At 41.8% G+C, this 26,680-nt stretch overlaps 1 protein-coding gene across 44 annotated transcripts in view; it reads right to left on the bottom strand.

Annotated features, from left to right (window-relative positions):
- The window catches only part of NRXN3 (neurexin 3), a 1,412,371-nt gene that overhangs the window by 341,095 nt on the left and 1,044,596 nt on the right, over positions 1–26,680 (bottom strand). For all 44 annotated transcript variants that reach the window (XR_007357036.2, XR_007357037.2, XM_048852498.2 and 41 more), the window contains one exon: positions 17,240–17,421. Coding sequence is in view for 42 of the 44 variants with exons in the window: in XM_048852498.2 (XP_048708455.1) it covers positions 17,240–17,421 (182 nt within the window). In the remaining 2 variants the exon portion in view is untranslated. The remainder of the gene's footprint in view (positions 1–17,239; positions 17,422–26,680) is intronic.

Genomic DNA, 26,680 nt, shown 5'->3' with positions numbered 1-26,680 from the left:
CCACTGTCTGAATTGTTGCCCTATGCATGGTATTCACCTGAATTACACAGAAAGCCTTTTGGTACAAACACCTAGTCTATGTGTGTGTTCTCCGGATAGTTTTACAATTCTGTAAATAGATGATATTATACTGGACCTTAAAAAGGATCTTCAAATGCAGATGCATTGTCAGGACTAGAGATGGGCCCAAAGGAGAACCCAGAACAAACACCCCAAAGTCTACGGGAAATACAGATCTAGATCTAAGTTATTGGGTCTCGAACCCATCGCTAGTCAGGATGACCTACCACAAGCATTATGTGGCTCTCTGAAGCTATAGTCAATGATAAAGCAGCTCACCTGTTCTTCAAGACTGAATATCTCTGGGTCAAGGGGTTTGATAAGATCCAAGGAGCTAAATATGTGATATTAGCCTCTTATGACAAGGTCTCAAAAAATAAGAGACCAGTTCTAAAACAGCAGAGGAAGCTTGAATTGGTGTAAAATTCCTTTCTTTACCATATCTAAAGCTTTCTTTCACCACAGCTTCAAGACACTGGATTCCTGGCATCAATAACTGACAAGAGTAAAGAGTAAGCTACTACCAGATTGTCAGTTAAATTTGCGTTTAAAGTGAGTGACACACCTTGTTATTGGGTATAGGTGAGAGATATGTTGGAATGATGCTTTATCCTAGCCCAGATTATACCAGTTATACGATGTAGTATCGTATAACTCTCTAGGCGGCAAGTTGCTTAAATAAAGCATCTGGAATTCGAAGGTTGGAGAAAAAGATATTCCAAGATTTCTAAAGGGAATTTTCCACTACAGATGCTTTATTTCCACTGGGTTTCAGATTTAATGTATGTAAGTTTTTTCCCTCTTCTATTAAACACAGAGATGGAAGGGGAAAAACCTCCATCACCTGTTTAACGTAAAAGCCTTTCAAATCAGCAGGATGCTTTCAGTTCAATTATGTTTTATGTACTGTGAGGTTAACTAAAGGGAGAGGCTTATTAGCACAAATAATACCACCTCAGGCTGTGATCCCAACAGATCTCACAAGCTAAGCAAGGTCAGGCCCTGTCAGTATTTGAATGAAAGCTCTCTGAAGACAATTCACAATGCAGCAGGAAATGGTGTGGACATTACAGTTTTCTAATAGGTACTGTTCTTACCTCTAAGTCAACATTCAACCAGTTTCCCAGTATGCAATAAGAAAGCATTCTGCCAGTGATGTTGCTGAAAGGTGTGACCCAGTGATTTTAGCACAGGAAACTCAAGGTCCAATTCTAGCTCTGACACTGGCTCTCTCTGTGGCCTTGGGTCTCTGTTCCTCAGTTTCCACATGTGTAAAAAGATTCAGACCTACATTTCATGTGGGTGCTGTGAGGATTAATTATATAATACCTTTAAAGTGCTATATTTTTATATTTCAGACATTACTGTTATTTGGAGGGTTGTCTCTTTCTTAATGAGAGAAAAATCGGAGCTCTTGCACACTTGGGTCATTGAAGATTAAGATCTGGATTAAGTTTAGAAGTGTGAGCAACAAGAGTGATGTAGTGGTGGGAGTCTGCTATAGACCACCGGACCAGGGGGATGAGGTGGATGAGGCTTTCTTCCAGCAACTCGCAGAAGCTACTAGATCGCATGCCCTGGTTCTCATGGGTGACTTTAATTTTCCTGATATCTGCTGGGAGAGCAATACAGCGGTGCATAGACAATCCAGGAAGTTTTTGGAAAATTTAGGGAACAATTTCCTGGTGCAAGTGCTAGAGGAGCCAACTGGGGGGGGAGCTTTTCTTGACCTGCTGCTCACAAACCGGGAAGAATTAGTGGGGGAAGCAAAAGTGGATGGGAATCTGGGAGGCAGTGACCATGAGTTGGTTGAGTTCAGGATCCTGACGCAGGGAAGAAAGGTAAGCAGCAGGATACGAACCCTGGACTTCAGGAAAGCAGACTTCGACTCCCTCAGGGAATGGACGGGTAGGATCCCCTGGGGGACTAACATGAAGGGGAAAGGAGTCCAGGAGAGCTGGCTGTATTTCAAGGAATCCCTGTTGAGGTTACAGGGACAAACCATCCCGATGTGTCGAAAGAATAGTAAATATGGTAGGCGACCAGCTTGGCTTAATGGTGAAATCCTAGCGGATCTTAAACATAAAAAAGAAGCTTACAAGAAGTGGAAGGTTGGACATATGACCAGGGAAGAGTATAAAAATATTGCTCGGGCATGTAGGAATGAAATCAGGAGGGCCAAATCGCACCTGGAGCTGCAGCTAGCAAGAGATGTCAAGAGTAACAAGAAGGGTTTCTTCAGGTATGTTGGCAACAAGAAGAAAGCCAAGGAAAGTATGGGCCCCTTACTGAATGAGGGAGGCAACCTAGCGACAGAGGATGTGGAAACAGCTAATGTACTCAATGCTTTTTTTGCCTCTGTCTTCACTAACAAGGTCAGCTCCCAGACTGCTGCACTGGGCATCACAGCATGGGGAGTAGATGGCCAGCCCTCTGTGGAGAAAGAGGTGGTTAGGGACTGTTTAGAAAAGCTGGACGTGCACAAGTCCATGGGGCCGGATGCGTTGCATCCGAGAGTGCTAAAGGAATTGGTGGCTGTGATTGCAGAGCCATTGGCCATTATCTTTGAAAACTCGTGGCGAACGGGGGAAGTCCCGGATGACTGGAAAAAGGTTAATGTAGTGCCAATCTTTAAAAAAGGGAAGAAGGAGGATCCTGGGAACTACAGGCCAGTCAGCCTCACCTCAGACCCTGGAAAAATCATGGAGCAGGTCCTCAAGGAATCAATCCTGAAGCACTTACATGAGAGGAAAGTGATCAGGAACAGTCAGCATGGATTCACCAAGGGAAGGTCATGCCTGACTAATCTAATCGCCTTCTATGATGAGATTACTGGTTCTGTGGATGAAGGGAAAGCAGTCGATGTATAGTTTCTTGACTTTAGCAAAGCTTTTGACACGGTCTCCCACAGTATTCTTGTCAGCAAGTTAAAGAAGTATGGGCTGGATGAATGCACTATAAGGTGGGTAGAAAGTTGGCTAGATTGTCGGGCTCAACGGGTACTGATCAATGGCTCCATGTCTAGTTGGCAGCCAGTGTCAAGTGGAGTGCCCCAGGGGTCGGTCCTGGGGCCGGTTTTGTTCAATATCTTCATAAATGATCTGGAGAATGGTGTGGATTGCACTCTCAGCAAATTTGCGGATGATACTAAACTGGGAGGAGTGGTAGATATGCTGGAGGGCAGGGATAGGATACAGAGGGACCTAGACAAATTGGAGGATTGGGCCAAAAGAAATCTGATGAGGTTCAATAAGGATAAGTGCAGGGTCCTGCACTTAGTACGGAAGAACCCCATGCACCGCTACAGACTAGAGACCGAATGGCTAGGCAGCAGTTCTGCGGAAAAGAACCTAGGGGTGACAGTGGACAAAAAGCTGGATATGAGTCAGCAGTGTGCCCTTGTTGCCAACAAGGCCAATGGCATTTTGGGATGTATAAGTAGGGGCATAGCGAGCAGATCGAGGGACGTGATCGTCCCCCCTCTATTCGACATTGGTGAGGCCTCATCTGGAGTACTGTGTCCAGTTTTGGGCCCCACACTACAAGAAGGATGTGGATAAATTGGAGAGAGTCCAGCGAAGGGCAACAAAAATGATTAGGGGTTTGGAACACATGACTTACGAGGAGAGGCTGAGGGAACTGGGATTGTTTAGTCTGCAGAAGAGAAGAATGAAGGGGGATTTGATAGCTGCTTTCAACTACCTGAGAGGTGGTTCCAGAGAGGATGGTTCTAGACTATTCTCAGTGGTAGAAGAGGACAGGACAAGGAGTAATGGTCTCAAGTTGCAGTGGGGGAGGTTTAGGTTGGATATTAGGAAAAACTTTTTCACTAGGAGGGTGGTGAAACACTGGAATGCGTTACCTAGGGAGGTGGTAGAATCTCCTTCGTTAGAAGTTTTTAAGGTCAGGCTTGAGAAAGCCCTGGCTGGGATGATTTAATTGTGGATTGGTCCTGCTTTGAGCAGGGGGTTGGACTAGATGACCTCCTGAGGTCCCTTCCAACCCTGATATTCTATGATTCTATGATTCTAAGATTTCATGGGAACATTTGGAAGAGTGCATGTGTGGGCATCCTAGTCAAATTCCAGTTCAGGAAACTAACTATACATTGCCTATTTAAAATTCCCTCCGTAGTTTCAACTGGATGTAATAGTATTATTCACTCCTTGCCCTAAATGATTTGTAATGTTGATCTGCGTTGTTAAAGAGCTGCTGAGTTTCACCACAGAGGTGTCTGCATTTCAGTGGAAGTGATCTGGAGTATGCAAAGTGTTTTGAGAAACTTTGGGAGAAAGACATCATGTAAATGTGATATTGCTATTATTTTTTCTTGATCAAAGTTATTTTTTTCCCTTCTTAGTTTTAATATTACATTCCTGTTTTAAATACTTTACTATTTACTTTGAGAGCCAACCAACTTCACTGTAGCCTGACACTGTAAAAAACAATTCTGTCTTTGATGAAACAGTTACATCAGACATCAAGCCAGGGGTAAATTAAACTGATAATTGCCCTACTTTAATTTTCTCTGAGTGGTGGCCTCCATTTGAGTAACCCTGCTGTCCTCCATTAGCTGCAATGCTGTGAATTTGATTTTTGGAAACGGCAATACAGAAGGTGGTAGAAATATAGGAAATGAGAAGATTTTATTATATGCAGATTTAATTTACTGTTTATTTGTGCAGTGTGTTTGTGTGAGTGTGTGTGAGAGAGAGTTTTGATATTATCACATTTATAATTTGGTATGTGTTTCTTGTAAAGGGGGAGATACGTACCCCAGAATCTCTACTAGTGATGCATGAACAATTGGCGTTTTAACTGAAATAAACACCAACAAATTCAGATACATCTCTGAGTCTGTGAAATCTCATGAGAACAAGCTCTCTTGTGAGATTTCTGTTGCGTTTCACTTCAGGTAGCCCAGAAAAGGACAAAAATAGCCCTTTCCATGACATTTTCGTACTTTCCCACAAAAATGAAAAAAAAATGACAAACAATTCCAACTTTTCAGAACTTAAAACAAATTATTGTTGTCATTTTATCTTCTCCAGCTTGTTCATTCCTCATATTCACTTCCAGACCATGTGGCCATACTAAAAAAACAAAACAAAACAAGACAGCAAATGTCAATCATGAGAACCCTAATTAGTTTTTGGTGTTTAAAAATACTCAAGGGAAGTTTGCAATGCAATATGAGTGGTGCTATGCAAGTTGTTAGTAAGATAAGTACTACAGTCCTGGATAAGGTCATCTACCATAGAAACAGAAGCCATAGTCTCAACTCCCAGAAGATAAATGTCAATCAGCAAGGACCCTTTACTTCTTTGCCCACGAAATAATCTAGGTCTCGGATTCATGTCAGCAGGGGTCTTTGGGATAAATATTGTGGCTGGATCTAAAAGAGGTCTGGATAACTTAATGGCAAATGATAACATTTGAAGCTCCACTAGAATTTGAAATAAGAATAAAGGTAAGCAAGTCTCACGCTTCAAGTTGTAGGCTAATTACATGCAGGAGACAGGAATGAATTTATCTCATCCATTGCATAACTAGGAATTTGCATTATGGGTTTTGCCTTATTTGGGAGGTGTGGTTTTGGGGTTTGGTTTTCCTTCCTCCTTAGAAGCAGGGACTGGCCTTGCCAGAGGCAGGATACTGAACTAGAGAGAACTGTGTTCTGACCCAGCATTGCAAATCTTGTTGACTATATTAAACAAGGAACTGATTGGAGCAGTCAAGTTTCCTTGAAAAAGCTGATGAAAGCCCCCTCTCTTTACTGATAAACAAGCAGAGATGGCTTATTTAACTGCCAATGCTTAGGACACATTTCACAGAATTAGCCATGGTACTTAGCACTAATACTTTATTTTTCCCCCTTAATTTTCATTCCTCGCCATCCAACTAATCTCATCTAGCCTAGGGACCTGAAGTCCCAACATTGCTCCCACACCTGTGACTCCAGCCTGGCAAGCTGCTGGTCCAACCACAATGTTACCGTTGATGCTAACCCAGCTGTGATGGAGCAGAGAGGCCCACACCTGCAGAGAAGGGGTTAAAGAAAGCTTATGGACCCAGCTAGCCCTGCCCCACTATACTTACAGCCAATGCCAAGCCTAGAGTGGGAATAAAATGAAAGAACCTGGCTCAGTTCAAGGCAGACTGGTGAGGAGGCAAGATGAAGCTCTGCCTCTCTGTGAACGGAGCTTTGCTGGTAGAAAAACAGGCCTGATATCCAGGACAGCCACTGGGAGAGAAGCTCTTAGCCCCCAAGTGAGACTGATGCTCAACTGACTGATGCTCAAGGAACTATTTAAAAGACTGGGGATGACCCAGTAGTGAGCTGACTTTATTTTTTGCTTGGGAACATTTTAGGGCTAAGCCCTCCACCCCACCACCCCCAAGGCGTTAAAACTGTAGCATCGCCCAGTGAACCCAGGGGGAAGAGACTTCCTCCATGCCTCTCAAGAAGACCTGCAGCCACATCAGGGTGCTGAGAAGGTCTATAAGGGGGCGCTACTCCAATCATGCCAGTACAACAGCCCTACAGTTTCTTCCTCCATCTATCAAGATAGTATTCACCAGCTTCAACGGCAGTGATAGAAGTGCAAGGATCTAAGAATATAAAGCTGTTCAGTGGGTGGTTAATGAATTCCCATATCAGTACTCTGAGCCTCTGTGATGGCTGAATGCAGCTGGGGATCTAAAATCCATCATCTTTAGCTACAGGGAGTCAATGAGTTATTTCTTGCACTGCTGCACTGAGCTATACACCTGGTGTAACCACTGGCAACAAAGCAGGGATTGTGGCTCAAAGGGTCAATGAGAAAATTTGATGAGGCATAATGCCAAGTGATGCTAGACATAAACAGGTTTCAGAGTAACAGCCGTGTTAGTCTGTATTCGCAAAAAGAAAAGGAGTACTTGTGGCACCTTAGAGACTAACCAATTTATTTGAGCATGAGCTTTCGTGAGCTACAGCTCACTTCATCGGATGCATACTGTGGAAACTGCAGAAGACATTATATACACAGAGACCATGAAACGATACCTCCTCCCACCCCACTCTCCCGCTGGTAATAGCTTATCTAAAGTGATCATCAAGTTGGGCCATTTCCAGCACAAATCCAGGTTTTCTCATCCTCCGCCCCCCCACACACAAACTCACTCCTGTAGTAGGTGACTTCTGGGTGACTACAAGATCTCTATCAAGCATTCTTACAACTACAATACCCACCTGCGGAAGTGAAGAAACAGATTGATAGAGCCAGAAGAGTTCCCAGAAGTCACCTACTACAGGACAGGCCTAACAAAGAAAATAACAGAACGCCACTAGCCGTCACCTTCAGCCCCCAACTAAAACCCCTCCAACGCATTATTAAGGATCTACAACCTATCCTGAAGGATGACCCAACACTCTCACAAATCTTGGGAGACAGGCCAGTCCCTGCCTACAGACAGCCCCCCAACCTGAAGCAAATACTCACCAACAACCACATACCACACAACAGAACCACTAACCCAGGAACCTATCCTTGCAACAAAGCCCGTTGCCAACTGTGCCCACATATCTATTCAGGGGACACCATCACAGGGCCTAATAACATCAGCCACACTATCAGAGGCTTGTTCACCTGCACATCCACCAATGTGATATATGCCATCATGTGCCAGCAATGCCCCTCTGCCATGTACATTGGTCAAACTGGACAATCTCTACGTAAAAGAATAAATAGACACAAATCAGATGTTAAGAATTATAACATTCATAAACCAGTCAGAGAACACTTCAATCTCTCTGGTCACGCAATCACAGACATGAAGGTCGCTATCTTACAACAAAAAAACTTCAAATCCAGACTCCAGCGAGAAACTGCTGAATTGGAATTCATTTGCAAATTGGATACTATTAATTTAGGCTTAAATAGAGACTGGGAGTGGCTAAGTCATTATGCAAGGTAGCCTATTTCCCCTTGTTTTTTTCAAATCCAGAAAACCTGGATTTGTGCTGGAAATGGCCCACCTTGATTATCATGCACATTGTAGGGAGAGTGGTCAGTTTGGATGAGCTATTACCAGAAGGAGAGTGAGTCTGTGTGTGTATGGGGGTGGGAGGGTGAGAAAACCTGGATTTGTGCTGGAAATGGCCCACCTTGATTATCATACACATTTTAAAGAGAGTGGTCACTTTGGATGGGCTATTACCAGCAGGAGAGTGAGTTTGTGGGGGGCGAGGGGCGGAGGGTGAGAAAACCTGTATTTGTGCTGGAAATGGCCCAACTTGATGATCACTTTAGATAAGCTATTACCAGCAGGAGAGTGGGGTGGGAGGAGGTATTGTTTCATGGTCTCTGTGTATATAATGTCTTCTGCAGTTTCCACAGTATGCATCCGATGAAGTGAGCTGTAGCTCACGAAAGCTCATGCTCAAATAAATTGGTTAGTCTCTAAGGTTCCACAAGTACTCCTTTTCTTTAGTCATAAACAGTCACACTGGGGCTGGGAGCGTCTTCATCCTAAACTTCAAAGCTTTAGCACTCAACTCGTACTCTCTTACTACCGAGACTTAACACCATTATCTTGCTATGCAAAAAGGATGGTAGATAAAAATAAATGAACTATTTCTATGATGAGCTAGTTCAGAGAAATTAAAAACTGAACTTTAACCATCTCTGCAAACTCAAAAACTTTGTTTCAAAAAAAGTTGATCAACTTTTTCTTTACAAGTTACTTTTCATTTTCCTGTTTTTCTGCTTTCTGCGGAAGAGCAGACACAGCATGAGTGTCCAAACTCCGGAGGTTTTTCAGACCCAAGAAGTCTGTGTAAGGTTTGGATAAGCCTCTGAGAACGTTAAGGGGCGGATCCTCAGCTGTCATAGCTCCACTGAACAAATGGAGATATGACAATTTACATCAGCTGAGGATCCCTTGACCCTTCGCTGCTCCTCATCACCGAGCCTGCAAACCTTTTGAGATTTGCCCAACAATAACAAAGTCTCTCATGGACATAAGGATGATACTGAAGCTATATCCCCCTATCATTTCACCTTGTCACTGCTTATCAAGCACAGCACGTTTATCCTATTGTCCTTCATATTTTTGGGTGCACGTTGTGGTTCCTTATCTCCTTGAACACGTACAGATATGTTCAAGCTACCTTTCCAGAAATATAGGCCTGTTCCAATTAAGGGCTGTGTTACATAAAATATGGCTTTGTTGCTGTTCAACACACTTTTCTAATATAGTCCTATGTATCTCAGTGACCTCCGTTCTCTTTTTGTATCAATTGAGGTTCTGCTATCCAGAAACATACAGGGGCCTTCAGGTGCCCCTAGAAACAAACCTAAGGCCTTTAGATCATGAGCTTTTAGTTGCAGTGTCCCTCACATCTGGTACTCTGTCCCCATTTGAGCTGAGAAGAATGTAAAGTACTATCTCCATTTTAAAGACCAGGTTTAGGATGCATTTGTTTTCTGTGTCTTGTCTAGTTGAATATAGGCTTCTGGATTCAGGGAGGATTGTCTTTTTATTGACAGATTATAAAATACTATAGCGCACACTGGGCCTAATTTATCCCTTGTATAATTCCATTGACTTCAATAGAGTTACGCCAGTGATGAATCTGGCCAAATGAGTTAAAGGACCAGTAAAGAAGCCAATTGTACTGTATATGTGTATGAAGTAACAGTGTGGAGAAATTCAGCCTGACAGAATGCACCACACAATGTGACATTCAGCAACGGTAAAAGGATTATGATTTTCCTGATTAAATGACTGTTATGCTTTTGGATAGACAATCACTCTCCTCAAATGTTCAATAAGAAAGTGAGAAAGACATTACCTACACAAGCTGTGCACCGGTTAGGGTCTTGTTCTTTGGCCACTAAGAGTGGAATTTAATTTCTGGAACAGTTTCTAACCTTATTTGTCAGACATTTCCTTCTTTCTTATGGATGCCAGCATCCCATATGTGTCCCAAACACAGAGAAACTGAGCCAAATTCAGCAGCAAGTCTGGGTCAAAATTTGTGTAACTTACACCATCTTCCTCCCCACTCAGAATGAAAATTATGACAACTCAGTCTCCTTTAAAGTCACATCTACTAATACATAATCTTCACTCCCCCTTACACATCTTCTCTCAGACACACTTATATACATCTGGAGTAACCTCCCTTGAAGTCACTCAGCCAAAATTTGTTCTCCATTAAACCGGCATAAATTCAGAAAAGCTCCATTAACAATGGAATTACTTTGGTTCACACCAGAATAAATGAGATCAGGATTCAGTTCAATAGCGTTATCTGGATTTACATTAGTTAATGTAACCGAAACCAGAGTTCCATGCCAAATCTGAATTGTAAGGCTACGCCTACACCTGAAGCTATGAGTGTGATTCCCAGCTCGCACAGACATACTCGTGGGTAGCTCTCATTTTTGGCTAGCGTGCTAAAAATAGTAGCGTGGGGGTAGCGTGGGAAGTGGCAATCAGGAGCTGTGCCAAGTACAAACCCACCTGAACCTTGTGCATAATGTACTATGCACTGCTAGCTGTACCTCCACTCACCACTACCCATACTACCATGCCTACACTACTATTTGTAGCATGCTAGTTTAATGAAAGCTAGCGCAAGTGTTTTTGTGCAAGGCAGGAATCACACCTCTAGCTCACAGTGTAGACGTAGTTGCAAGGAGGGGTGTGGAAGGGAATCAGACTTGGTTAAATGTACACACCAGGCACCTGTGAGAATGAAGAGCTGCAGAAAAAGCAACTAACAAGAGGGTGTCAGTGGAAGTAAATCACACCCACTTTTATATCCTCTGAATTTGGCCCGCTTTGCACAAGACATGGTTCAACACTGGAAACAAGCAACTGCAGAGCTCTGGGACAAAACCACGGCTGATGCAAGAGTGAGGAAGGCCAAAGTATCTCATGTCTGAAGTGACTTTGAACACACAAGCTGTATAAAGAAAAGGAGTACTTGTGGCACCTTAGAGACTAACAAATTTATTAGAGCATAAACTTTCGTGAGCAACAGCTCACTTCATCGGATGCATACAGAGGAAAATATATGGGGAGATTTTATATACACAGAGAACATAAAACAATGGGTGTTACTATACAGACTGTAACAAGAGTGATGAGGAAAGGTGAGCTATTACTAGCAGGAGAGCGGGGTGAGGGAGAACCTTTTGTAGTGATAATCAAGGTGGGCCATTTCCAGCAGTTGACAAGAACAGTAGGAGGGGAAATAAACAAGGGGAAATAGTTTTACTTTGTGTAATGACCCATCCACTCCCAGTCTTTATTCAAGCGTAAGTTAATTGTATCCAGTTCGCAAATTAATTCCAATTCAGCTGTATATAAGTGCAAAATGTGAATTACTATCATCTCTATGGTATAAACACCCTATCTTAAACATACCGGCTCTGCATAGATCTCAGAAAACACCTACTTCATCACATCCCCTCTTCAGCGCTCCTGCCCCCATCCCCAACTCTTATCTCTGCTGAGATTGCATGTTTAGGCTGGACGCTGCCCTGAGTGTCCCCAGCAGGCTCTCTCCACACAAGTGACTAATGAGCTGTTAAAGCTCCTCAGCCTAGGAAATCCAAACAGGCCTTTGTCACTTGGAACAAGCTATGGTAGGGAAATTGTTTTCCAAACACTAATGCACTGAAAATAGAAGAAAACCAAATTCAACCCAATGGATACACCTCAGCCCTATTCTCTCCCTCTCAGCCTCCATTTATCCAGGTCCCCTCCAAGCCAGAGAAGACTGCCTTTTTCTCACTTTCCTCATGGTTAGTTCTTGAGATCCAAAATAATTCTAGGTCAAACCCTGCAGCCTTCAGCTATGATCGGACAATGAGTGGCACTGATGACTCTCAACTCCCACTGGATTGACCTCATTCAGGCAGTGTTGCTTTTGAAGTCACTGGGAGTTTTTCCTTAGTAAGGATTTGAGGATTGGGCCTAGAGTTTTTCTTCTCCAAACCTATTCCAGGTCTACCCAAGAATTCAGAGGTGGGCCAATCTTACCACCTCATAACCACACTCAGCATAAACCAGAGGTGAGCTGATGGTTTACAACAAACATCCAAATGAAAGACAACAGTATAAAACATCAGTGCACAGAGTGAGTGACGTATCTCTTGGTAGTCATCAGGAGGAGGATATCTATCATAACCCACAACTGTCCTGTTTCCCTCTATTCACTCTGTGAGATATTTTGCATGGTGTAAATTAGGAAATGACAGCTGTTGCAGACTAAGGAGAATGAATATGTAGAAACATCTGACCATAGCTTAAGCCTGCAGTCTTCTAGAACTCTACCTGTTACAAGAGATTCCTCACAACTCTGAGAGCACCACCCGCACACCTATGCCACGCAAACCTCATGATAGCAGAAAACACCTCCTTATTACACTTCACCTCCAGGAGGTGCCAGTAGTTTTGTGTATATAAACACCTCATGCTTCATACACCACATGGATCAACATGATACATGGGCTGGTAGCTCATGTCTCACTGAAATCAGGTGGGAAAGAGTTACAGGGGTTATAAATTCTAGTCATAGGAAACAGATGCCTCAGCACACAAATCTCCACAGTGTCTAAAAGACTCATAATGGAAAAAATTAATCCAAGCAGATTCACTGTAAATTATATACAGACACGATTAATAGGATAACTTCCACACACACACCCCTCCAGTATCTGGAAAGTAAAATGAGATAATAAATGCCCTGCAACTTCTCTCTGTTGCCTGCCATGGGTGAAAGAACAAAAGACACCAGAAAGTGTCCACTAACATAATTAAGTAGGAGTCATCTTGGCAATTTCTAAAATGGTACCTGTCATTTGTTATCCATAGCTCACAATATGAAGGTCAGGTGTCATCTTACTCACCATCTTAGACACCACTGAGACTAAATATCGTCACTGCTAATCACCAGGAAATGGTTGCTGTCAACTCTTGTTACCACCAGCCAGAAATCTGAGACAGTCTGGTGGAGCAAGAGTAGTTAACCAGACAGTCTGGTGGAGCAAGAGTAGCTAACGGACAACTTTTGAACACAAAATGGAGATGATCTATAGCAGCGTTTCTCAAATGTGGCAGTATGGCTGCATGCGGACACCAGGGGGGTTTCCTGCGACCAGGACAGCCTTTTGGGCAGAGATGGGGGAGGGAGCAAAGGAACGGTGCGTCGCTGCAGTGCCCAGGGACTCCGGGGAAGGGCTTCAGCACCCCTTCCCATCTTTAGCTGCGGGACTCCAGGAGTGGGCTTCAGCCTGGGATGCAAGGCCACAAAAGGGAGCTTGAGGCAATGGTGTGGGAGGGGAAGCAGTGGAGTACAGGGGGGCAATGGGGAGCCTTAAGGAGTGTGTGGGGCGGGGAGGCAGTGGGGGCCCAGGGGATCTGTGAGGGATTGGGGGAGGCAGTGGGGCTAGGGGCTCCAAAATACAACTGTACATTAATTGTATTATTGAGTCTGCAAAAAAAAACCCAACCCTTCATCAATCAATTACAATGATTTAGACATGTATATGTGCATATTTATTTGTGTTTCCTAAAGTTAATTAAGTATTTTAGGAAAATTTGTCAGAATGGCCACCAGCAAGAGTTGGTGGCCGCACTCTGAGGCCACCAAAATTGTGTTGTGAGAAACCCAGATCTACAACATCCAAACACAGGGAAATGAGGATGCAGGACCCTCCCAGTGACCATCCACAGCTTGGGAATTTTGAAATATTTTGTTGCTGAAAACAGCCAAATCATTAATTATTAAAATTGTAAATGTCATCATTATATCACTTACCATCCCCCTTGTTTGTTTGTTGTTCCTTCTTTCTCTTTCTTTTCTTCCTACTTTCCACTTTTCCTTCTAGAATTCTTCTCTCTAGTGATCTGGCCATTCTTCCCCCTCTTTTTACCATTGGCTTAATCGCTCTATTCTAGTTCCCCATCTCTATCCTAATCTCTTCCCACCATTATTTTTTTCTCCTCCATTTTTATCCCCCTTTGCTCCTCCCTGTCTTTTTCTCCCTGGCTCATATCTCTTGTGATCAGGAAGAATACATGTCCTACTTATCCTCTCAGTGGAGGTAATGGCAGACTTTTGGAAGGTGAGTGGGTCTCACTGTGTCTTTGCAGGTGTTATCTACCAAATACAGGGGAGTTGATCGCAGTGCAATAGTTTTCAGCAAGTTGGAAGAGATCTTTGTTCAAGAAAAGCAACCAGAAATTCAGGGAGCCATACATGGCCCCATCTCATAAGTGTCTCTTGTTTCAAGTGGCAACCATCATTTTAGATAGCAATTTATCTCCAACAGGACCCAAACCTGCTGTTAACTCATTGTTATGATTGTGACTAATTTACATAAGAAATGCTGAATCATCAAACTGAGATAACACAAAATATTATGGATGCTCAATGAACCAGTAACCATATCATTTCAATCTTTCTGCTCTATTTTTTTTGTGTCCGTTGATATGAGTCTCTCTCTCAGACTGGGTTCCCCATTAGGGCCTTGGCAGGGTCAGAGGTACATATCAGGAGACAGGGTACCTAGATGAGAATAGCAGTGCCCTCCTCCCCTTCTTGAATAGCTTACACAAATACTCTTACTCCGTAATGACCAAAACACAACAGGAGATATTAAATCTGTACTAGCCCTGCATTTGCTGCTTGTGAGCATCCTAAGGCACACATGGGCCTAACTACCCAGAAACAATGCCTGCAGCATTTTTATTGCAAACATCAATCACAGTTAATAACTTCAATTATACAAAGCCAAAGTGTCCAAAACCAGCTGAACGGTCCCAGTTCTCACAGAGAGCAGAGCGATCAAAACACATTTAGAGTATAGAGGACAAGCTTTAAATATTACTAGCAAAAAAGAAAAAAAAATCGAATATCTTGGAAGTAAACAATTCTTTATTAATGGACTCTTATTTCACAAAGATCTTTTCTGATTTGCTTCAATAATCCCAGCAAAGTTCTGTCCTGGTATAAAATCACACATGTAAAAAGTTCAGGTAGATTGATTGATTACTTTTGACATAATTAAGAGCTGAACGATAAATACCAAAAGCAAGGTAGAAATCACAAGTGTGTTCATGATTTATCTAGAAACCCCATTATAGCCAGATTGATCACAAAGAAATACTGCACTGAGCACAGTTCTTTACCATCATTAGTAACTACTGAACTGGAAGCAGACAGTTGCTCTGGGTTCCAAATGTAAGCTGCCAGCCTTTTGTTCCTTCGATCATGAGTGAACGTCACAGTAATAAGTTGCCAGCATTTTGTTCTGTGTTTGCACAGCACCTAGCACAATGGGTTCCTGGTCCATGACCAGGTTTCCTAGGTGCTACGATAATCAAATAATAATCATCTCTCTCGTATCAATAGACTGGAGAGGACAGTAAATGAACACATATAATCACTGTGGCATAAGACCACATGCTACATGATTTATCGAGTCATGGTTGGAGTTTAGCCCTGGAAATATATCCCCAAAATCTTTACCAGACAAAAGAAAATACTTGTATGAGAATATGTTGGTGTTAATTACTATTACACTCATTCCCCTTATAAACACTTCAGCAATTTATGGGCAATATTAGATTGCCCAATCTCGTTTGCTTTCTAAACAAATGATCCAAAAGTAAAGAGAAACCCAAAGTTATCACTGACAATCTCTCTCCTTTTACACTTGGCCAATTATGTTCTCATTATACGCCTGGCATTTTGTTTATATCTATTTCACAGACTCACTGTATTGTTAGGATTGGGGGATCCATTTTCACTTGATCAGTGGCTCACAATCACTTTTCCTAATAGCAGTATTGGTGGATAGCACTTTAGGTTCCAACCCCTGACTCAGGAAAACTCCATAAAATTCTGAGTGCCTCCTATAAGAAACTGAACATCTTCAACTCCCTTAATAGTCAATGGCAGTGTAAGATGCTCAACACTTTACAATATTGGTGCCTTTATGCTGGGCCGTAGCAAGCCTCCTGTTCAGCTATGTTCCCTCTAAACTGCCATCAAGCTTGAATGGCTTCAAATCCCATTCTCAGTGTTAAAAACAACCAAATCCCTGTTGTGAGTTAGAGCAGAAACTGCTGAACAGGAGGTGGCCTAGACTGGTACTTCCAACTTCTTAGGCTGCAAACCTATTACCTAAAAAATCTGGAAAGCTCCTATTTAGTCTCCCCTCCTGCTCTGCTCACAGGGCTCCATTTTCTTCCTCATCTCAAAGTTTTCCAGTGATTTGCTTTTGATTCTAACATCTCTATCAGAAGTTGGGCCTATGTCCTTCCCAGTCACATTATTAAAATTTATTTCTGTGACTGAAATCAAATTTTTATAATCCCAAATTATATCCATTGAGCCAGATCCTCAGCAAGTGTGGAACAGCATTGCTCCATTGATGTGAATGGAATTATGCTCATCGACACCAGCTGAGAATCTGGCCTGGCATTTAAGTTTCTTTTATTGCTACCCAGTGAGAACACTGTATCTTCTTTGTAATGTATAATAAAAAAAGGGGATGAGGTAAAGGGAACCATACTCTCCATCATTTCCAGGCTTTTGCACAGGGCAGGGTGGGTTAACATTGCCATAAAATAGTCCTAATGTAAGTGTAAATCACACTCCCATTGTATTCCATGGGAGTTCTGTCACAAACCTCAGTGGGACCAAGTGTATCACACTTAGCTAAATAAACTGGACCCTGAAGGAATGCCTGGGGAGGTTAAACTCAATGTGTGCTGAAGACATAGAAAGTGAAGAATCTACATGACACATGCTGTTTTACATTATTAGTCTTTTGATTCATTATCTAAGTTCATTCCTTCCCATTTTCTTCTCATTCTATTTATTCATCTCTGAACTCTCTCAATTTCCTCTGTATATTCTATCAATAGGATAGTACCCAAATCTATAAATAGACTTCCCCAGATATTGTCTAACCAGCATTGTGTCAAGAGGAAGCATTACCTCCCTGATCCCATGAGTGATCCCATTAATCATACATCTAATGATTACACCTTCCTTTTCCGAAGCAACACTCATCTTTAACTCTTCAGGAACACCCATCACATATATCCACATTACTGATGCACGCAAAAGTGAAACCCAGGTCTGGCATAGACATGGGTGTGTACTCACTATGTGAAGCTGCAGAAAGTCGCCGAGCCCAGGAGCACTGTCGATTCGAACCAGGATGCCATCCTTCACAGTTGTGCTGAAGCCTACAGCAAGACGATCTGTCCTTGTGCTGGGTCTGTCATTTGCTGGCCAGGTATACAGGATGAGGCCTCCACTCTTCCCAAAGATATATGTGGCACCAGCTGCAAAATGAAAAACAAAGAGGGAGGTGTTCGTTCACTATGGTTTTTGCCGTGTGTGGTAACGCTGTAATGGCCGCAGAGAGGAATATATCCAAATACAAGCATTTCATTAGCACAAGTGATGAAATCTAAGGCCTGTGAGGCTATTGTCACCCTCAATTAAAGACACAGGAAAACTGAAATAATACAGAGCAGATGTTAGTTAAAGAGATATACTCTACATTCCACTGGGTACTAGCAGAAGACTGAGAATGCACTGTCTCCAAAAACCTTTATGCATTGTGACAAACAATGTAGTGAGCCTTCCTAAACACTAGCATTAATTCCACATCTCATCCAAGGAAGTCACAAGATGGGGAATTATATCCCTCTCCCACCATATACACAAGGACTCTTCCTCCCAGAGAATGGCATAGTCTTTTCAGCGGAACAATGGCTCTGAATTGCTGGATGCCTTTCCTGATTGAAGGGGATGTGAAAGCAGAACGGCTTTCTAGTACACAAAATACACCCACTCTTTCCCCCTCCCATTAATGTAGCACTGTTATCTTTCAGTAAAACAAGATGCAAAATAAAACAACAAGAACTTTAAAAAGTTTGCCATTCAGATAATTATGGCTTCTATGCCAGTAGTAATACTTTCAGAGATCCTTTTAAATGAACATTTATGCTATTCACAACACCCTAGTGTATCCACACAGTATTAACAAGGGAACCACAAATAGATAAATGCTGCTTCCTTTTAGGAAGGAATAAATCACCAATGACAGATACTGTACACATCCTGCTAAAGTGTAATAGTATCCAAATCAAGACAAGCAGCATCTGCAATAAAGACAGCTACAGAGTTTATCAAGAGCCTGTGAGTTCATTATCGTTAACACAAGCCTGGGCAATGCCAAGTAATGCACTGCTTTTAAAAAACAGACACCACTTCACAAACTTGGTATTCAGCCTCACTTGGAGATCCACAGCTAATGTCCAGAGGAAGAGGTGTGCTATTAGGATCAATTTTACATACAAGGTCGGAGACCCAGACAGGCTAAGGACCAGATTCTCAGACTTGCCCCGTTCCAGGTTTTTAAAAGAGCTCATCACACTGGTCCCTGAGCTCTTTAGAAAATATGGCCCTAAAGATCACAATGGGAGATGTTTCAGAGTAGCAGCTGTGTTAGTCTATATTCGCAAAAAGAAAAGGAGTACTTGTGGCACCTTAGAGACTAACAAATTTATTTGAGCATAAGCTTTCGTAAGCTTCAGCTCACTTCATCAGATGCATTCAATGGAAAATACAGTGGGGAGATTTATATACATAGAGAATCTGTGGTAAGGTTGGGAACAACACATGCAGGAGGCCCAATTTGTCAACCATTGAGCTACACCCAAGTCTATAATGCACTTTTCCTAAGGGTCACAATGAACTATGCAATACTAAATGCAGCCAATTGGATTCCACCAACAGCAGCAGGCATGAGATATCAATGGGAAGCAGAGGAGGACTGGGTGAATATACTTCAGATCATAGTTTACCTAGGGGAGGCTACAAGGTCATTTATTTTTTATCAGGAACACCCGCAATTAAACAAACAATCTCAAAGTGAATTAAGTACAGTTGGATATTGCTTGGGTCATTTGGTACCAAAACTGGGTCACACATGAGTCTGGCTGCAAAGCCACAACTCCATTGAGGCTCTTTGTTTTATGTAAGTAAGTAGAAATAAAAACAATAAACTTCATCCTTATGTAGGGCTTTTTCTCTAGAGAGCTCAATATGCATCGCAAAAGAACGTAAGTGTTGTTATCTCCATTTCACAGATGGGGTAACTGAGGCACACAGAAGGAAAGTGACTTGCCCAAGGCCAAGTCAGTGACAGAACCAGAATCAGAATCAGAACTCAAGTCCCCTGACTCCTAGTCCTGTGCATACCCACTGGATCATACTCTCAGTAAATGTAAATAAACTTGTATGACATTTCATTCATAACCCAGAACTAAGACAGAGAGCACACTGACAGAGCAGAGCTGTGAGCATGTATTAGTCCAATTTCAGAAATGGTGACTCTTCAGACAGAGACCAAGCGCCCAATTCTTACCTTCTAACTGAATCTCTACCTTCAGCTGTGGAGTGTAATGGTAGGTGCGTGACTACTGCAGAGTGTAAACTGTTTGTTTATCATCCATTCTTACAAGTACACTTAAAGCCTTTTCATACTAATTAGAGGTGTTTGTGTAATGAATTATCCACAGCTTCTCTCCATGTACGGATAATTCACACAGCCCACAATAAGTGCATAAACTACAAATATCTTTCCTCTTTAGTTTATTAGCTAGTTCTAAATGTTTTATATATTATATTACACTGGCTCACAGAATAACACAAGAAAAATCAACATCTGAGTTTGAGTGTACTGAGTTTTTCTGATCACTTCTCGCTCTGTAGACCAAACCCTCATTTCCAAAAGTTGTTCCCACATGTGTTCGTGTGCTTGGCCTTCACTCCTAATTCTGATCACTGGGACTTTCAGTTGCAAGGATCAGAGTGGAAGGAATGTCTTCGCTATATCCAAAGGCAGATGAGATCGCCTCACTTTTCTGAGTGCCATTTGGCTGCAGGTAGAGCATGTCAGAACTCCTGCAAGTGTCAATTACAGCCAATTATAACTGTATAGGCCGGTGACGGCACTCAACTGCCTAGCAAAGCTCATACTCTCCTCGCAGGACAGAGATTTGCTTCTAGGCCTGACTTCAGGAAGCTCAGTTTCATGCCTCTGTGCACAGTAATCATTCAGCTGTAACAATCAGAAGAGCAGGCGACCTAAACTGATCCTTATAACAGAAACCTACTGTACTGCAACTGTTCAGTACACGATCCAGAATTATCTGCAGAATGATAGGCAGTCCAGTTTGCTGACTTCTGTGTAACTTTTCCTACCTGAAATATAATTTAAAAAAAAATGAATGCATGTATATACTTTCACTTACAATTGAACATGTAAACATGCCCCAGTGATAATTATGACATGAAAAATCCTAAATAGTGTAGCACTAATCATTTGCTACAAAATTTGAATAAAGTAATCACTCCAAACAGAAATCATAAGATGCAAACATTAAAAGAGAATATTAGATGGAGGAGGAAGAACACAAAGAGAAAAAAAAGAGATATACAGTTTATGCTACACGGTAATCATGTTAAAAATAATGCCTGACTCATTTATGTGTCTTTATATATTACACATACAAAACGTGTTATAAGAACATTAAAGTTCCAAATTGAGCACTCAAAAGTTAGGAAATGCCAGAATTAAGGTTGCCTGGCTAACCTTAACTTGGCCCTCCTGTGCATATGCATTATGATCAGATCTTCAATTACATGATCACATACTATTTTTTTTTCCATAGGACCCCTGCTTTCTGCACTGCATAGGATACATGGTGATCACTTAATGAGAAGCTATTCAATATTTTGTTTTATCCTCATCGTTCAATGTGTGTGTCCCTAAGCCTTATTTAGTGCACACTATTCAAATCCTGCTCTGAAGATAGAATTATTCATTTCCTCTTTGGCTTTTCTTGAGAGCTTCACAAACATTCATTAATTTATCATCATAAAACCCCTGTGAGATGAGGCAGTGGTAATATCCCTATTTTACAAATGGGGAACTAAGTCACAGAGACTAAGGTCAGAAGTTTCCAATAATTTTGGGTGCTCAATTTGAGACCCCAGGGCCTAATTTTCAGAGTACTTAGCATTATAGAAAACTTGATATGATAAAAACACAGTTTCTGTTGACTTCAGCTGCAGTTCTGAGTGCTCAGCACCTAGTAAATAAGGAACACACGATTATTGACCGTCTGTGTAAGTGACTTGCCTAGTATCACATGGGAACTCTGGAAAAGGCAGGGATAGAATCCACTGCTTCAGGGGAGTGTTCAACTGCCGTAACCAAGAAGTCCTCATGTCTCTATTCTTTTAAACGTAGGTGTTTTGTTTTTTTTTAAAAAAAAAACAACAAATTCCATCATGTGGCATCATATTGATAACCACATGCTTCATCAGCAGGGATGGAACATTTAGCTCCACTGCACAGGCCTCTGCCATTTGAGGTAATAGACTAACTGATAATAATAATAGTAGAATGCCATCCTCTATGAGGACCAGCACCAGAGAGGGATGAGACACGGTTCGTCAGTGGGTTTCACAGCTATTTGCTGATAGCAGATGAATAGTGAGACTCAGGAATTCTGGGTTCCATTCTATGCTCCCAAAAGGCAGGGGCTCTAGGGAGCACAGACTCTTCTGCCTGTTCCCCACCAAGCTTGACTCATTCTCCACTGTCTTCTCCAAACTGTGCCTGTCCCAGCCTGTCTCTTCCCCACCCCGTTAACTTCTTGCTTAAACAGTCCAAGTCCCTACCTCCAACTGTTTGTCCCCAGTTCCTTGGCAGTCCCAGTTCCTCACTCCCAACTGTCCAATCTGTGTCTCCCCTCCCACCAGCCCCACTGGTTCCCAGTCCTAGTCTCCCACCCTGGACTCCTCATCTAATCTCAGTCTTGGATAATGGAGTGGCACATATGCTTATAAAATTGTGAATGACACTGAGCTTGGAGAGATTGCAAGTAATTTAGAGGACAGGATTAGAATTCAAAATGACCTTGACAAATTGGAGAATTGGTCTGAAATCCACAAGATAAAGTTCTATAAAGATAAATGCAAATTACTACACTTAGGAAGGAAAAACACACAGCTACAAAATGGTGAAAACTGGTTAGGCAGTAGCGCTGCTGAAAAGGATCTGGCGGTCATAGTGGATCACAAATTGAATATGAGCCAGCAGTTGCAAAAAAGGCTAATATTATTCTGGGATGAAATGACAGGAGCATCGCGTGTAAAACACAGGAGATCTAGAATACTGTGTCTGTTTCTGGGTGCCACACTTTAATGAAGATGTGGACAAATTGGAGAGAGTCCACAAAAGAGCAACAAAAATGATAAAAGGTTTAGAAAACCAGACCTCTGAGGAAAGGTTAAAAGAACTGGATATGTTTAGTCTTGAGAAAATAAGACTGGGGAGGGGGCTGAGGACCTGATAACAGTCTTCATATACGTTACAGGCTGTTATAAAGAGGACAGCAATCAATTGTTCTCCATGTACTTAAGGTAGGGCTGAAGCCCTTGGGGTACATCTTTGGCCCCCATGGCTGGGGCAGTGGAGTTCAGCAGGCTCAGTCTTCAGTCCCCGCTCCTGGGGTCTTGTAGTAATTTTTGTTGTCAGAAGGGGGTCACGGTGCAATGACATTTGAGAACCCCTGCATTATGCTACTAGTGGAGGTACAATATGCTGCAAATATTCACTGGTATGTATATCTGCATTATATTGGAGTGGAAAAAGATTTTTAGCAGGAAAATTACAAGGGACGTGGGATATAAACTCTTACAATAAACTCAGACGATACTTTTGGCATTTAAATTTAATACAGCAGGATCTCCGTCCATGGTCTGGACCCCTTAGTCATCATGCTTAAAGCTCCTGTTCATTCTGGTAATCCAGCACAGACTGTGAAGAATATAAATCTAAAGATAATATTTTCTACCTGAAATAACATGCAAGACATATGGCATGCTCCTTCCCCTCAATTCATTATCATGCCTTTGTTCTCTTGCAAGAAATCTTAGGTAAATATAGATGATACTGTGTTATTTTTATACAATTTTCTATGAGGATTGAGAAATTATTTTAAAAAATTGCTTAATAAGGAGAAAAACGGATGTCCACGAAGGCCGGCTATTTCTGAAATTGGAGACTTGAAAGTTCCCAGGCAGCATAACTTTATTATACTTTTCCTAGCTAGATTTTTTATTTCATGGATACATACAGTCCCATTATGCACCTTCTGCTGAGCCCAGTAGTTCTGATAAGTCGCTTCACGGTGTGCTTAGTATGCTGGTGCTGAGATACTATTATGTTTATTAATAATAGTAACCATGTAAATTTTCTGCTTGCTAGCAAGAAGCTATCAGTTCAACTAAAGGAAAATTTGCTATGATGGCATTTTGGTCATTTTTCTTGGTGAGATTTGCACGTTACCAAGAAGCTGAAATTATTTAGCTTATTCCCTGTAACAAGACTATTGTAAGGATGGAATCACTAATACATCACAAACAATTAAGTGAATTTAGCTGTGTGAAGCAGGACCCAATTCAAATAATGCAGATGACCTTGGCAACAATTGTACCAAGTAGCCTTGTACAGTGGCAATTAAATAACACAGACCTAAGAGCTTACCAGGGTGGTTAGTGCTTTCAGAAAATCTTATTAAAATAAGATTAAAGGTCTGACAAACTCACAAAGGCAGGGAAATGCAGATATAAGGCTGCCACCTATCTCACTATACCTAAGTTCTGCATACACTCTTCTATCACTAGTAAGGGTTCTAACAAGAGAGTGTAAATTGGAGCAATTGGTAAAATTGAGCAAAGAAAATCATAGGCTGAATATCAAGAGAAACTGATCAAGAGACAAGGTTTGTCTCCAATAGGATGTACAGGAAATGTCACTGCTTTCCAGAGTCATTTAAAAACAGGTTACTGAGAACGCACTGCAGAGAACATTTCTGCCTCAGCCGTGGGGATGGACAAGATAAACAGACAGAGCTGTTCTAACCCAAACTTCAACTGGCCAAATATTAGTCCTCACTCAGGCAAAGCTCTCATTGAAAGGAATAAATCAAACTGAGTGTAAACTGAGTGAGGACTGGCTTTTCTGAACAATTCTCAGTGCTTCAGAACAAAGGGTGACACTCTATAGCACGTGCAGTTCAACCACTCATTAAACTAACCACTGATTAGTTTAATCTCAGCTCTGCCACGGAGGGGTGGCAGAGCTGCTCCTCTTTTGCAGGTTCATGGCTTGGCTTTGAGCAAAACCTCAAATACTAAATTGCCAACAGGTGTTCAGAGCCACTGTCTCAAGAGAGGACACTGGGCTAGAGGGACCATTGCTCTCACCCAGAATGGCCATTCTTATGTTCTTACTCTTCAAAGGTCACTGCAGGCAATCCCCATCACTTCAGCACAAATCCAGAGCTAATGAACAAATTAACAGAGTAAGTTAATTTTGTTAATTTAGAAGTAAACCAATGAATGAACTAACTGAGAGTCCCTTACTGGAACCATCATTGAGATCCAGAAACAATCCACTCCCAGCCCGCAAGCTTGCCCAACAGCTGGAATTTGAAAAAAATAACGTTCCATGGTAGCTCCTAGCAACTAACCAGGCCTTTACAGAGTCCTTAGCTGTTACATCACTGTCTCATGTTCAACCACATGTTGTACTTCCCTTGCAACCCCATACATTAAACAATGTTAACAGAACACATTACGTAACATTCTCCCCAGTAGCATTACATTACTGGAACAAATGTTCATTAGCTGAGTATAACTGAAAACTATGACATTGTTTCTAGCAGCTTCTGAATGATGCTTTCCAAAGTTAAACCTTCTGGGGGCATCAAAGGTGCCACACATGCTCTCCTAGCAAGAGATGTGCTCCCAACCAATCTTCCCTGAGTAGAAATTAAAAGATCTAATGAAGGACAGCTTGTCTTGGAGGAGACATGACAAAACTGTATGAAGGGCATCAACACCAAAAATAGAAAGGAATCATTTGGGATGGTACATGGGTATATAAGTAGGAGAACAGGATGAAATTAGAAAAAGAAAAATTCCGGTTGGAAATCAGGAGAAACTCCTTGTTAGGGTGACCAATAAGGCTGTGGAATAGTCTGCAAATGGATGTAGTGGAATCCCTGTCATTTGGGCCTGATTAAAGTAGATTGACCAAAACACTAGAAAATCTGATGGGGAACATGGTATCACAGATCTTTTCCATTTCTAGATTCTGCTGCATGATTTTATAATTCCTACTGTCCATGTTGAACCTGCCATAGTGGTATTGCATACAAGTTCTTTGTCTAACTAACATATCAGCTATGTGATGGCATCTCTAGTTTTGAAATAAGTATTTAACAGAGCAATCCCCAGTGGGAGCTATGTATCAGACAAATAATGTGTGGCTCAAAGTCTGTCTGTGATGAACATTCATTTCATTATGGAGGGAGTCACTGTCAAGTGAATCTCACAGTTTTACAAACCATTGTAATATACATAATAGAAAGAGATAGCAAGTTACTGTCATTATAAATAAAAAACCAAGGGAAAATAACATAAAACACAACCAAAGAGAAGGGAGGGCTATGATTCAAATTACAAAACTGGTGGGCAGTTTAACGTTCAAGAAAAAGAGAAATTAATAGCAACCAGCACAGGGTTAGTGCAGATGGGCACTGCACCAGCTTCAGCCAGACCCACCCCCTTCATGTCTCCCAGTGCACTGTGGTCTTTATTTTGGCCACTCATGCTTGCCCAGTTACAAACTTCCATTTAATTCACCTCAGTCTTTAACTGCAACAGCCCTGTTATCCCAGTCTTTATCCTTTTCTCTTCTCCTCTTGCAGAGGCTGCTGATCTTACCATGCCAGACCAGAAGGTTATTTTGTGATGTGTACAAATGGAGACTAAGAAAAGGGTGGGAGAGACCTCCAAAATCATTCTAACTTGGGACCTAAACAGGATTTGAACCCAGGACTCTGGTAGAGAAAGAAACAATGACCTAACCCACTATACCACCACAAACTACCCCTGTAACCCACCTTTAACCATATTATGCCCAATGCATATTGGCACCTGTGGTATGCAGGATCATTCACTGTCTGGCAAAAGTGGGTTGACTAGGGATGGTCATTTTACCCTTATGAAGAATTAATTTGCTGAGGGTTAATCCAGACTTCCAGCATTATTTTACTGCAACTTTTTCACCTTCACATTATTCCTTATATTTTAAGTTGACCAATGCATTACAGAGCTGGGAGTTGAAACTGGGTTCTGTGTCTGGCTCTCCCACTGTCTGACGCAAAGCCCAACGCTTAATTTCTCTGTGCCTTTCACCCCTATCTAAAATGGATCTATTAATACTTATCTGCCTCAGAGGAATTAGAAAAAGGGGTTGAAAATGGCTATAGACGTATCATCAATTGTCTGGTTCATTTGACCCATTCTATCACAGGATTCTTCCAAGGAGAAAATGAAGAAAGGCATTGTACCATATGTAAGATGATTGATAGGGTGTCTTTTTCCTCTTATGTATCTGGAGCTTTAAATTGTCTGAGATGGAAGAAATGTAAAGCCCTAAGAAAATGC

The sequence above is a fragment of the Caretta caretta genome, chromosome 6, assembly GCF_965140235.1.
Source record: "Caretta caretta isolate rCarCar2 chromosome 6, rCarCar1.hap1, whole genome shotgun sequence".
NCBI lineage: Eukaryota > Metazoa > Chordata > Testudines > Cheloniidae > Caretta > Caretta caretta.
Note: the sequence above shows the minus strand (reverse complement) of the source record. Positions and strands in the feature narration are given on the sequence as shown.